The 14,177-nt window shown below is 40.3% G+C and overlaps 1 protein-coding gene across 1 annotated transcript in view; it reads right to left on the minus strand.

The window, feature by feature from the left end:
- LOC102778531 (integrin alpha-5-like) overlaps positions 1 to 14,177 on the minus strand; it is a 54,640-nt gene that overhangs the window by 24,666 nt on the left and 15,797 nt on the right. Inside the window, exons 11-18 of the mRNA XM_087840499.1 lie at positions 12,855 to 12,907; positions 11,270 to 11,478; positions 9,572 to 9,763; positions 9,437 to 9,482; positions 9,246 to 9,359; positions 5,950 to 6,005; positions 5,294 to 5,451; positions 915 to 1,052 (exon numbers count right to left, since the gene is read on the minus strand). Of these exons, the coding sequence (XP_087696625.1) occupies positions 915 to 1,052; positions 5,294 to 5,451; positions 5,950 to 6,005; positions 9,246 to 9,359; positions 9,437 to 9,482; positions 9,572 to 9,763; positions 11,270 to 11,478; positions 12,855 to 12,907 (966 nt within the window). The remainder of the gene's footprint in view (positions 1 to 914; positions 1,053 to 5,293; positions 5,452 to 5,949; positions 6,006 to 9,245; positions 9,360 to 9,436; positions 9,483 to 9,571; positions 9,764 to 11,269; positions 11,479 to 12,854; positions 12,908 to 14,177) is intronic.

Below are 14,177 nucleotides of genomic sequence, written 5' to 3' on the forward strand. Positions count from 1 at the left end.
CTCGACCATCTTGTTTGGGAAGGTTTTGGTAAGGTTAAATTAGGAAGGAGGGTGCTGGTAGTGCATTTGTTTATCCACAAGTAAATGATATACTTTTTGTATCATGCTGTTAATGGCAGGAGGACATACAATCCTCTGCACAACGGCTAGTTAACTCAGGAAGTAGTCCTAGTAACCAATACCACATGCTAGAAAGTCTGGGAAAGGTGTCCAGGAGACAGTCAGATAACTTCCAGACCACAACACGAGTTTCATTTTAGAAAGGTTGAATTGTAAGGCAATGTCTTCACTGAAGTAATCCTTAAAATTCAGTGTTTTCAAAGAAACTGCACTAAAATTATTGTCACCAATAAGCTGAGTCTCCTCTCGCTCTATAATAGTGCAGGATATGGAGAACTGTAATCCGCCTTAAAATTGCCCCACAGCTTGTTGTAGAAGCATCCAGCTGCAGCCTTGCAAACCTTGCAAACCAAGTTCATGACACCACCACCCTCACCATTACACTAACTTTAACCCTATGCATGACACACCCACTTCCCTACAGCGCAGCTGCAATCAGATATATGTGGTTTGTGTTGCCCACTTTCTTCTGAAGTGGTTTAATGAGACCTGAAGAAATACTTTATCTCAATGACCAATTCCTAATACGCGCATTAGCAACAGAGGGTTTAAACAGGTTTTGAATTGTATTTGCTGTTTTGCTTAAAATGCCTGATGTTGTGCTTTACAGGCGCTACTGGCACCACCAAACTGTAGCATTTCGGCTTTTAATTGCAAGAATAACATTATTATTAGTAGTAGTATAATTATTACTGCTTGTTTAACGCTACCATCCCTGCATCTGTTTCTACATGCATGCAACAGTGTATTGTCACAGCGTTTTGCATTATGATATCATTAGATGATGTACATACCTTCTGCTCTATGAGCTGTTCTGTCTCGTAATTGAGGATGGGTCTGAGGCCATGTTGGTCTAGCGGGGCCTGTGGATCCAAACTGAAATTAAGGCTGATGTAAATGGGGGACAGTTTATCCCGAAATTCTTCCTCAGGCTGAAAGAGAGAAAGAAGCAACTGCATTAAAAGCTGAGAAATCTGTATATTTAAATAAAAGAAAGCTACCAAGTGCGATTTCTGAAAATAAGAACAGATTTTACAGCAAAAACTGGCCTACATTACTTTTTCATTCTAGTAACTAATGTCTGGTTCTCGCTCTGACTCCTTAGCACACCCGTCTCCTTAGTGAACCAGTCCCATGGATCTGATGACTGAACCATCCCTTAATTATACTGCTACAGGCTCAAGTTCTTTTGTTCTCAGTCTTGCTATTCTCTCCTTTTTTCCTCTTTCCCTTGTCCCCCAAACATTTGCCTCAAACAGCCGACCTTCCCTGAACCTGGTTATGCCGAAGTGTCTTTTTCTGTTGAATGGGAGTTCTTCTTTCCCACCATCACCAAGTTCTTGCTCATAAGGGATTGTCAGTCGGACTGTTGGTTACCTTATACTATAAGACTTGTAGTATAAAGCACTTTGAGGCAACTGTTGTTCTGAATTGGCGCTATGCAAAAACATAAATTGTGTGAGTGAGATTTTAGTAGATACAGATTGATTGGGGTTTTTTTTTTTTACTGTTTTTAGAGTATTTATAGGATATATGTAAGTTAAGGATCTTTACCTGACATTTACAATAACCCCCTGCAAGCTAAACTCCACAAAACTTGTGCTGAGAAGGAAAAAAATACCAGTGGTACTGCTAGCTAGCTTTTAGGTTAGCTAACAAAATACCAGTGATACTGTTAGCTAGCTTTTAGGTTAGCTAACAAAATACCAGTGATACTGTTAGCTAGCTTTTAGGTTAGCTAACAAAATACCAGTGATACTGTTAGCTAGCTTTTAGGTTAGCTAACAAAATACCAGTGATACTGTTAGCTAGCTTTTAGGTTAGCTAACAAAATACCAGCGATACTGTTAGCTAGCTTTTGGCCAATGGGGGATTCAAACCTGTATTCGCTTATTTCAGTGTTCAACCACATAGAGTGAAGGATTCTGGGTATACAACATATGCAGTCATTCAAATGACCAAAAGCTTGATGTGGTTGATGGTGTCTATAAGTGGATGATTTTAATTTTGATTTTGAAAGGTGAACGAAGCAAGAAGCATGAAAAAAACACAAAGAATTAAAATTAAAACAGCATGAAACACACAGAAAAGTGGCTTTTAGTGCACCTATTTTTATCACTTGGTTTCACTTAAGCTCTTTGTATGAAAAAATCAGTCAGCAAAGCTATGTGTAGGACAAAGGTACAACTGTGTTTGAGCCCCAAAACTGTTGATCAGAGAACAACAAATTGGTTTGTTTCTGGTTATGGGATAAAGGAGAGGCTGGCAATATCAACTTGTTATGCACTGAGGTAAAGTCAATACAACCAGAGGTTATAATGCACGCAACTGATGAACTGACCCAAATTGCTAAGCTAAATTGAAAGGGATTTTGATATTATAACAGCAGTGATATAACAAGTTAGGTTTTAAATTAACATTACCTTTAAAATGGCCTGAGCGTGTTTAAAGTTAATATCATGTTGCCTGAATTCCCTAAACACAATGATGTGGCTCTTTTAAAGAAAGAGTACAGAGTACACAGACAGATAAGTGCTGACTGACATGAGTGCATGTTTGTCAGTTTCTACTCTGGTCTCTTATCCTGTCAGAGACCAAAGTGCTCTGCTCATTATATCTTACAGTGAACATCCACACGTATGACATAAGAGCCTTTGTCAGGCACAATCTTTGATCAGGTCACCACTAAATGATGAGAGGATTGGTACTGAAGCGGTTTCACCTCACGTAGCACTTCAAACAGCAACTTCAAACCCTGTTATTAGGAAATGACTTCAACCTCGGTATTAGCCGAAAGTTAAGTGCATTCACCTGGTTCTGCAGGTGCAAACCAGTCTCTGATTAGACGGCTCCAATGAAAAGCAGCAGGGCTGGAGTGTTTTCCAAACATTAAGAAGTAGAAAATTTGCAAAAATTATTAAAAGCATACTTATGAAATGGTTGGTCTGAAGAATAAGGGCTGTTTGCACAATTACTTTCATGTTTGTAAATGATGTGTGCTTGTTCTCCTGCCCAGATGACAGCATGAAATATGAGCGACTATTTGCAGGCTTATTATCATAGTTCTGCCTGTAAGTACATTTCTGTCCCTGCGTGTGTTTATATCTGAAAATTGCTGGGTGTACTTATCATTATAGCCACCTCACCAAAATGCAATTTGCATATCTTTTAGCCTTTAAACTATTAAATGTTTTTCATTCCTTACAAAAGATTTGCAAAGCTCATGAATGATTCAGATTCACTGTTTATGTTAACTTTTGTTAGATATGTTGTCCTTTTTTAATGTTTTTTATATGTTAACTCTGGTACCAACTTTCAGTACGTACATGCATAAGAAATACTGATCAGTAATCTTACTAGTGGTTGTCATAAAACACTTTTTTTTCTCTCCCTCTTTTTTTGTCGTACAAATTGACAGGAAAGTGAGGAAAGGTGAAAGAGATCAGGGGAACGGCATGCGCCAAAGGTCCAGATGACCATCTGAACTAGTTGTATTTGATGAGAAACTAGAATGAGACTCAAGAGAAAGATTCAGAAAGGTAAGAGAAAGAGCTTGAGGTCTTTCTTGCTTTATATTGTTGTCACAGAATAAAAAATTAAGTTTTTGTTGCTGAATTATTCGGTTCATGGATATATTTCACTGTATTTTTGTTCTTTTCAGAGGCTCCAAATCGAGTTATGAATGCTTTATAAGCAATCATGCTAATTATTTAGCTTCATTCATTTCTTATTCATTGAGGAGCATCTCATGTTACAGTCACACAGTGGCTGGACACAGCAGCACAACCAAAACTATTGTGACAAAGTACAAAGAACTTGCAGTCTTGTTGCTGATGAACAGCGGCTCTGTGAACATTAGCAGTCCGTTGTGCTACGGTGATAAAACAGTTTTAAGATTGAGTAAGTCGGTTATCAGTTTGCAACTGAAGTTGGCGTTTACTCACAAACTGTGATAATATGATGAGTTACGGTCATTTATATTCCCAAAATCGATCGTGTTTCTCTTTCACGGCAGGGAAAAGGCTCGTTGCTACCACCTTTTTACCCCTCCTGGATAACGTGATATAATTTACGTGATATCATGATATCACGGGGCACTAAGATTTCTAACTGGTTGTAAACCTTTAACACATCACTGTACTTTCTGTTCTTTGGCTGACTGCTTCTCACTGGCCTTACACAGGATGGCTCATTGGTATAATTTTATCTATAAATCTTTTTGTGGTTTACTCCCCTCTTATTTATCAGACTCTTACAGAACTTGGAAAGAAAGCATTCTCGTTTTCTGCCCAGTCCTCATTGGATGCATTACAGAAGGACTCACAGCTCTCATGAAAAAATTATCTTGTAAAATCATCACTATGGGAACTTGTTCCTGTTTTTGAAATGACTGTGTAAACATTAGGCTATTCTTTGTTGTCGTAATTTTAATATGTTTGTCCGAAACAGGTCTCTCTTGTAAATGAGACATTGAGTCTCAGTGAGACTACCTGTATAAATAAAGGTCAAATTAAATAAATTAAATACAAATATGGTAAAAATCAGAAATATTTTCCCATCTGTTGTAAATCTGTTATCATCTACATATACAGAAATTCACATTAACTACTTATCATTCAGAGTGTAGACAGAACCTCGTAGATTTGAAACAGAAATTAAGACATTTCTCCAGAAATAATGACATGGGCGCTCAGAAACGTCTCTTTTATACAGGAATGCAACCAGTTAAGTGAAGTACCCTATTACAAAGAGATCTGTGCAGTGCAGACTGCAACTGCAACATGTTATTTGCAAGCCTTTGCCAATGGAGAACCTGAACGTGATTGCAATCAGACCACAACAGTTTGGAGACAGGTTGCTTCCCACTACGTGACCTGTGCAATTCTTTTGACATGAAAAGTGGCTACCCAGAAGCTGAGGGTATTGTATGTTCAACCTCTAGGCAACCAGTTGGTTTGCAGCTATTTTCCCTCAAAAGCATTCAGTGGAATCATTGGGCAACCGCTGATTTTTCCTAGTCACAAGGAGGCCGCAGTCCTATATCTTCTCTAGTTTGACTAGATAAATAAATTCTACCTGACCAAAGCAAAAGGTTTGCTAAAAAAAAATCAAATGGAAAACATTCGCTCAATCTGCTTGACCTCAAGGTGCAAACACAGCTTGTGTGACTGACCCGCAGATAGATATTGCTGTTGTGACACAGGGGCTTTCTGTTGGTGAGGTTAAAGGTCTTCACTAGGCTGGGCTGCTGGCTGTCCAGGAACAGAGTCCTCCTGATAGACTCCTTCTGCTTCTGCTTCCCACTGTCCAACTGCACCTCTGCCACGAAGCCTTAAAAAAAATGCATGACACACACATCTATGTTTCACACAAATATGCCAATTGGTGCAAAGCACATACACGAACGCATATGTGCTCAGCCGTCTGTGTTTGCCTGGCCACATGCAAACACACACACATATGCAGGAGTAAATATTATTATGGCAAACAGCCTTTGTGTGCTATTTTGTTCTCTGTACAGAAACATAGAGAGCATTGCTGCAGACCACATGACAACAACTATGCAGAGAACAGAGACAATACACACCCACTCACTTCAAATAAACACACACGCACTTTTCTAAACTGCCGGAGCCCACCAAGTTACCCTGTGTTTACACGATTGTTCTTTTATCTTGATCTTAACTGCCAAATTGACCACAGTGAGGGCTAGCATACTTGTGGCTGCACAAAGAAAGCAAGGTAATGGGGACCATCTGTGCGTTTGTGTGTGCATGTGTGTGTGTGTGTGTGTGTGCGTGTGTGTGTGTGTGTGTGTGCGTGCCTCACCTAGATGAGAGGGGAGGTGCTTCCCATTAGCCAGCAGGCAGAAAGTGATGCTGACGCTGGAGGTTTAAGACAGACACAAATATTCTTTAAAAATTAGCATGCAGAGCTAGCATGCTAGCTTGACTTTATTTGAGCAAGAGCTCTGTCTTCCTCAGAAAGTATCCCCTATTGATAGATTTATTGTTTTGGGGTTTTTTCCCTGCACTAAGTCAGTGTGCATTAAGCATCTACAGTATGCCTCTATCAGGCAGCTGTTTAGTAAATAAAGTGAATAATTATGGTTCTTCTCTTAGGGAGACCAAATAAAAGGGTCCTTTGATGCTACCTGTGTCAAAATCAAACTGCATCCTTTTTTATTGTTAATAATTCATTTAAAAAACTTAGTTTTGTGCTTCTTAAATGAGAAATAGCAGAAAAAGTGTGAGAACCAGTGTATCTAAATCGACGCTGTGCAATGAATTCAGATACAGATTAGAAGGGCCAAATTCAGTCTAAGACTGTTTGCAACCTTCTGAAGACCAAATTCTGAGGAAAGTAATCTGATGACAGAAAGTACTCCCTCTCTTAAAGTTTAATTCAATTCAATTCAATTTTATTTATATAGCGCCAAATCACAACAAATGTCGCCTCAAGGCGCTTCATAGATACAGAGAAAAGCCCAACAATCATATGACCCCCTATGAGCAAGCACTTTGGCGACAGTGGGAAGGAAAAACTCCCTTTTAACAGGAAGAAACCTCCGGCAGAACCAGGCTCAGGGAGGGGCGGCCATCTGCTGCGACCGGTTGGGGTGAGAGAAGGAAGACAGGATAAAAGACAATTTTAATAAATCTGACAAATTTAGGATTGTATGTATTAAGCAATAATTTAAAAAAACATATCTGATTCTTAGCAGGTCTTAAAATTAGGAAAATGACCTATGAGAAGATGTTTGGTCATAATGCACAGCACCACATTTATAGAAAACATCTCATAGTAACTGCAGCACCACCAAGCACATTGTTGAGTTGAGCATGAACTGGTCTGTACACCAAAGTATTCTAGAGTCAAATGTGAGGCCGTCTGTCTGACAACCAAAGTGTGGCCAAAATCGGGTCATGAAACAACGATCGCAAGCACAGCAGCAAATCTACAACAGAGCAGCTGAAAAAGAAGAGAGTCAAGGTGTTACAGTGGCCCACTCCAAGTCCAGACCTCAACCTGGCCAGAATGGTGTGGAAGGACCTTAAGAGAGCTGCACATAAACAGATGCCCGCAAACCTCAATGAACTGAAGCAACGTTGTAAAGTAGAGTGGGCAAAGATTCCACCACAATGATGTGAAACTGGGTCATACGGAAAATGATTACCTAAAGTTATTGCTGCTAAAAGTGGCTCTAGACACAGATGGAGTTTTTACACACTGCATTTGAGCTTTTTAAAAATAATAATAATAAAATAGTTTAGTGTTGTTGTTTTGCTTTTATATTTGCCTAACTTTAGAACCTGCTAAGTACCAGATGTTTGTTATTATTACCTCATTATATAACCTTAGAACTGAAATACGGTAGATTTTCTGTGTACCGTTACTGTAACATTATACTGGACAAAGCAGAAGGTGTGATGGGAAACTCACAGAGGGAAATGGATGGTTGGATTAACCAGTTAAAACAAGAAGATCCACTGCTGCGCTCCTGCAGTCAGCAGGTGTGGCAGATTGGTAGAGATCAGAATAAAACACTGAAATGCTCCAGTCTATGTTTATGCAACATCAGACAGCTTTCAATTAGATACGAAAATGTTGTCGGTGTGATCTGATTCTAAATGAATTCCAGCCATCCTTGGCCATTTACTTACATTTAAACCAAAGTAAACACTGACTGTAAATGTGCTGGAATAATAACACAAAATCAGCACTTAACAATTACACTATGTGCTTGAATGGTGCACATAAAAGCACAGGAAACAAGCTGTGTAAATCTGTTTGCCGACACCTGGGAGCTGCTTGGCATCTCGCTGGATCACGTTCTTCATATGTTTTCAGAAGTTTTGTCATTTCGTGAGATCGACTTCTCCTCTGATTGTACACAGATTTATTTATCCTCTCTAGGCAAACTTGTGATTTGTAAGTTTGGGTTATGTTTGACTTCACCCTCACAGACGTGGTTAGACACAATTCATCTCAGCTGGACACATGACCAGCTGATATGCAGCATCACCACGTTCTACAATCCTACTCCCACTGCTTACTCTAAAGTCTTTCATTGCAACCCCCAACCGGTCGCAGCAGATGGCCCCGCCCCTCCCTGAGCCTGGTTCTGCTGGAGGCTTCTTCCTCTTAAAAAGTTTTTCCTTCCCACTGTCACCAAGTGTTTGCTCATAGGGGATTGTCTGATTGTTGGGGTTGTCTCTGTATTATCGTAGGGTCCTTGCCTTAAAATATAAAGCGCCTTGTGATTTGGTGCAGAACCAAGAGCAAAAAAAGCTACAGTCTGACACCTCAGACACCCGAGCTTTATTCCTCAGAATTATAGCGAAGTGAGGCAATTTAAGTGAAAAGTAAAAATTCTTGTCATGTTTAATATTAGCTGTTGTAACTATGGAAACACATGAAAGGTCCCTTTTAGGAGCTCTAGCTTTGAAATGCACACACGTACATGAGTGTAGTGTCAAACAACATCTTGTTCATTCATTCCATAAAACTTACAAACCTTTTCCAACCTTTTCAAATCCTCCGTCTCCTGCCCAACTCTCTTTTCATTCCTCCATGTAGCTACTCCTCCTTTCTCCCACCTCCCCATCTTCTCCTCTCTCCCTCTGTTTCCGTTTTGTTTCCACGGTAGCAGAAAATACAGCAATAAGCATGAAAACAAGACTCGCTTGTATCAACATCAGAGTCAGATACAAAGACACCAGGCAGCTTGGCAAACACCCCATAACAGCATTTAAAGGTTCCACACCGAATCCGACGGTTAAAGTGAACTTGTGGAAAGAGCTTTATTGGGACTGAAAGCTGGGAGAAGTTTACTCCTTGTTTTTCCACTGATTCTAAGAATACTCTGTGTTCAGAGGAGGAAACTGGCAAACATGAAGTCATTTGACATTCTCTTGAGGTAAAGCACTGACTAAGATGTGTGTTACATAATTTAGGAGATGCTCCATAACCTCAGAGAACTCTTGAGTTGCTCTTAAACTTTTTTGGTAGACCATTAAAGAAACTTCCACTACAGCGGTAAGTGCCAAAGGCTCGATCAAACTGTGTATAATCCGCCTATTAATAAGCATATGTTTCGAACTCTGAACAGGAAAATACCTTACCAAGACACAGAAAGACTTTTATTCCCTGTGGTCAGCATGCAGTGCTTCTCCTCCTGGTTGAACATGGTCGGCTGTACTGTGAGAGACGCGCTGGCGTTCACTATTGGCCGAGCTCTGATTGCAGACACGAGACAAGAATGAGTAGAATGGTCTGCATGACTGTGATTACGTTACTAAAAGTTTAAACATACCTGTAGAGGACAGCTTTATCTACCCCAAAAGCACCGACAATCAGGTCTGCGAGAAGAGGAAAGTGACTTAAATCAATAAATGAAATGAAACAAAGAAGCGTTGATAGAGATGTGTTGGAGCCTTTTCTGCAGTACCTGGGTACCCGTTTTGATCTAGATCTCTGTTGCCTCGCACAGTAAAGCCAAAACTGGCCGGGAAAGAGCTGAAAGCCCACTGGCCCGAGAGCATCTGAGTGGGGGTGTCCTTCAGTCCTCCGACATGACCGTTGTAGATGAAAACCGACCCCTGCTGGTCGTCTCCTCCGTACGGACAGCCGATTGCCACGTCTGATCGTAAACAGCAACAAGACTTTGTTAACTACATGTATATTATTATGCAAGGCAGCACAACGCAATTATATTCCTTCAACAACAAAATAATGAAGAACAATTGTTCTAGGACTGACAGTTGTTTTTCAAGGAGCAGACTTCAGTCATTTGCTGTGTTTATTGGTTATTTACATAGTTAGACTTTGGCTGAATCTTGAATGAATGAATTGTAGACTGTCAGTGTGTCTGTTAGCTCAGCCAAGTTATCGTTCACATTTGGAAAAGCATCTGAGGCAGTTTAAACGAGTGCTGAAACATGAAATCAGTCACTACACTCTTTCCCTTCTACTGACTCAGTCATGTAGGAAATAAACAAGCAAAACATTTGGCTCTTTATGCTGCGCAAATGTGAGGATTTGCTTTTCCCTGTTTATATGATTGGCACTTTTCACCCTTTTCTCTGTCTTTTTATAGCATGAAACAACCAAAGAAGAAACTCATTAGACAAATGGGCACTTGAGTGCAGATCTGTATGAAAGAAACTACTTCATGGGACAGAAACTAAATCTAAAAAAACAAACTGAGTGCAGTATTATTTCTGGTAGGCAACAACGTTCACCTCAGCCAGCACTCCCAACAGATCTGCTAATCTGCCAGCCCACAGACAGTTGAGCTGGTACACTTCTTATTTGCACACAAGAGGGCCACTTTTGGCTAAAGGCTTCACCACAGCAAGTAGCTCTGCAGATTTTGTTTCACAAACATTTTCATTTATATTTGACAACGCCAAAGGCATTTGTGTCTCTAGTTAGAATTGAACCAGGAACCTTCTGCTTGCCAAGAACAACCACTACACTACACTCTCATGTCATATTGCCAAAATCTCATATAATGGCTCCTTTAAGGGTGCTTTAGCATTGACCCCGTTTCCTTTGCAACCCACCTTTACCCCAGATTATCAATTTCATGCTATTTCTGACTTAATCAAGGTTATGTCTTTTGTCAGTTTTTTCTGTTTCTGCAGCTCTCCCATCACGTATGCCTGGAATTTCAGGGAGGAACAAGAACAGAGCCATGCATCTGAAAATAAATGACTCCAGATGGAAAAATAATCTTACTTTAACTAACGTGGTCTCAAAAGAAAAGGTGGCATGGTGGTGACTGATGCCTCAAATTTAAAAAAAGCCTTCCTTTTTCTCCAGATGCACTAGTTTCCTCCCACAGTCCAAAGACATGCATGTTAGGTTCAACAGTGCGCCTGTGAGGCTGTCTGTATTTACTGTATGTGTTAATGGTATGATGAACTGGAAACTTGTCAAGGGTTTAACTCCCCTCTACACCAGGCTCCAGGTTCCCTGCACCCCTAAGCTGTGTAAGTGGTTAAGACAATGTGTGGATTTCCCAATAGAAAAAAGTTATAGTAAAGTATGTTCAGAAATGGGGTTCTGACCTATAGTGTAACAACTGAATTATTTTGTCTCGTTTTGGTCTATATTCAGCACATTCTCTATGATGCAAATTTACCATTGAAACCATCTTGGTTGAGGTCACCCAACGGGGCCAGAGAGGTGCCAAACCGGCTGAAGGCCTGAAGACCCAGGAGATGAGACTGACTTGGTTCCAGCTCCAGAGGACTCCTCTGTAGATACACATACACTTTTCCCAACTCCTCCAGACGCCCGTTAGTCCCCCGATGCATGAACAGCGGCGCTCCCACCACCAGGTCATCCAGACTGGAGTTATGGGCAAAAAGCAAATTATGAAGCTTTATTCTTTCCCCATGAAGACAACAGGAAGACCCTGTACCCTCAACGACACCTCCATATATATCAATAAAGAGTTGTTTTGATGACCAGTAAACTGTATAGGCAGAGATCACCCTGATTAACGTCTGATGCACCCCAATCATTTTGTTCTGGAAGCAGGTCTGACAGAAACCACTCAGTTTAGAAAAGAGTAACAATAGTTACCCTTGTACATGAATTAATGACCAGAAAATCCATTGTTTTTTAAATTTAAAGAAAGAAATTTGATGTAATGTATGAGTTTTAATTTGTATCATATTTGCTACATCCGATATTTTTGTAATTGCAGTTGTTTAAAAGGTGTTGTGGAATTTGGGGGGTTTTCAGAGGAAAAGCACACTTGGCTTCACAGGGTTAAATGAGGACAAAAGAAAATTAGGACATTGACACAGACAATAAGATACAAAGAGTCTAATTTGAGTCAAAGCCACATAATCAGATAATGATTTTGTGTGCTCCCCTTTTAGTATTTGCCTTTAACACACAATGAAATGAAAAAATGCATCTTCAAAAAATGTAATCCTCCTTTTCCCTTTTATGTAACTTTAGGAGTTTGCAGCATTGTGACTCAGCTTGAGATTAACGTAATCAAATGTGATTTGCAGTGACTAGCTAAAAGGGCAACTCATATAAAACTGCACTGACTGTTAGCTAGCGCCGATAGCTGATTTTTGCGTGTGTGGATTTCATCTGGAAATAATAAAGTCTGCCACTACATTTACATTTGAGCTTTCTCGCTAAGCCACGACTACTTCTCTCACAGTCCAACCATAGATTTGATTTAAATGCCTGTTGTATTCAGTTTCATTTAGCACTATGTCACACTACAGTTGCTAAATATGGCCTAACTGCCCTTTCACTGTGACTTCCAGTAACATTAACATTCTGGAAAAGCCTCTTATTCTACACAGATACTGTACAGTGTGTGAGGTTAACACTGTATGTGACATCATGACTGAAAGTGTAGAGCGGAACAAAGAAGGGTGTGAGCTTTAGAACGTCCTCAGGGTTTAACTCGCTACACTGTGACTCTTCTACTAGTAAATTTTGAAATTCTAAAAGAAGAAGGAAGTGAGGAAGTGAGAATGGCAAAAGAACCCATTGCACAGAACAAGAATACTCTCGGGGGGAAATTTTAATGACACATTGGAAAGCATGAGTAATTGAACCACTGTGGGAAATGTCCAAAAGTCACACTGTTGACCTCTGTTTCAAATGTTTTTAGTTTCTTGTTTTAGCTGATCGTATCTCTCCCATTTCATCACTCACTGCTGATATTTTGTGCCACCATGACAGTCGCTTACCCGTCGCTGTTGATGTCAGTGGTTGCCACTGCGTAGCCAAAGTAGGACCCCATCTGGAATGCATTACAAACAAGACCCAGTTAGCCTGTAATCATACCACAGCACACAGATCCCTTTCTTTTCTTTCATTTTCCCTCTCTACGTTTCCTTTTTATCTTTCCACCACCACCCCCAGAAGCTTTCTTTTTCTCTCTCAATCCCACAATCCCCTGGGGTCTCCTCTCCTCCACATCAGTGTTGACGCTCCTGTAAGTTCGAGTTGAGGTAGGGGGTCTGAGGATTGACAACTACAACTCCTTTAAAGCACACCCCAAGAAAATGCTTGTGGGACTTGGGCTTTCCGGTTTAATTTCATGCGATGTATGAGCATGTATGATAAATAAGGGTCACGTTACATCCTCGTTTGACTCTGATTTCAAAGTGATTTGTAGTATAGCGTCACTGAAGGGTTTCCAACACTGGAAACCTTTGTGAAAAACAACACTGAATGCTAGGATTGCTTTCCCGTCGTGCACATGCAAAGCAGCTCGTAACATAAATCACTGAGGCTCAGGATCAAGTTCTAATGCAGCAATGTAAAACTCTGGCATCACTGTTTTGCTCTACACTCAAAGTCCAAGAAAACACAATCAAGTGCTCTGGTAATGTTCTTCCGAGGTCTGGTGAGCTGTGGTGAGAACAGCAAGCTTGGAAAAGTCAACCACTGATGGCTTTTCAGTCATCAGCCACAACGTCTGGGTTTCCTTTAATAGCTCGACAAACTGCGTCAGGTTTGTAGAGATGAGGACCAGGCCACAAAGTTCTGTAACAAATTTTTGTTGTTGTATTTCACAAAGTGGCGAAAAAAAAAACCATGCTGCTCATGCCTTTTGCAGAATTTTTTTAATTGAAATCACCTAAAAAAAAAAAAAAACCTGTGAAGCAGTCCAAAATGTTTGACCTCCAGTCTTGGTGAGAAAAATTTGACACATCCGTGTCTGTGTGCATTGCAACCCTACATCCAAAAAGGTTGATTCTGTTCATCTGGATGTACAGAATCAACCTTTTGGCATTTGCCTACCTGGATGCATGCATCGAGACATTGCAACCCTACAGTTTATGGGCACAGCTTGCTAACCAGCTTGGTAGGGTTTGCCATAAAGCTGAAGCAAAGGCTTTTAAGTATGAAGTCCACAAACAAATGATGGTGATGTAAATGTAGCATTGTCTGTCTTTAATTAAGAGCCTTTTTTTTACTCATTCATTAAAGCTGCCCTAACCTGAATGCTGATGGTAGTTTATAATTGCCCTTCACCAAAGAAGCTGTCGCTGATGAACAAAGTG

This window comes from Neolamprologus brichardi, chromosome 5 (assembly GCF_056152115.1).
Source record: "Neolamprologus brichardi isolate AB-2024 chromosome 5, ASM5615211v1, whole genome shotgun sequence".
Classification (NCBI taxonomy): Eukaryota; Metazoa; Chordata; class Actinopteri; order Cichliformes; family Cichlidae; genus Neolamprologus; species Neolamprologus brichardi.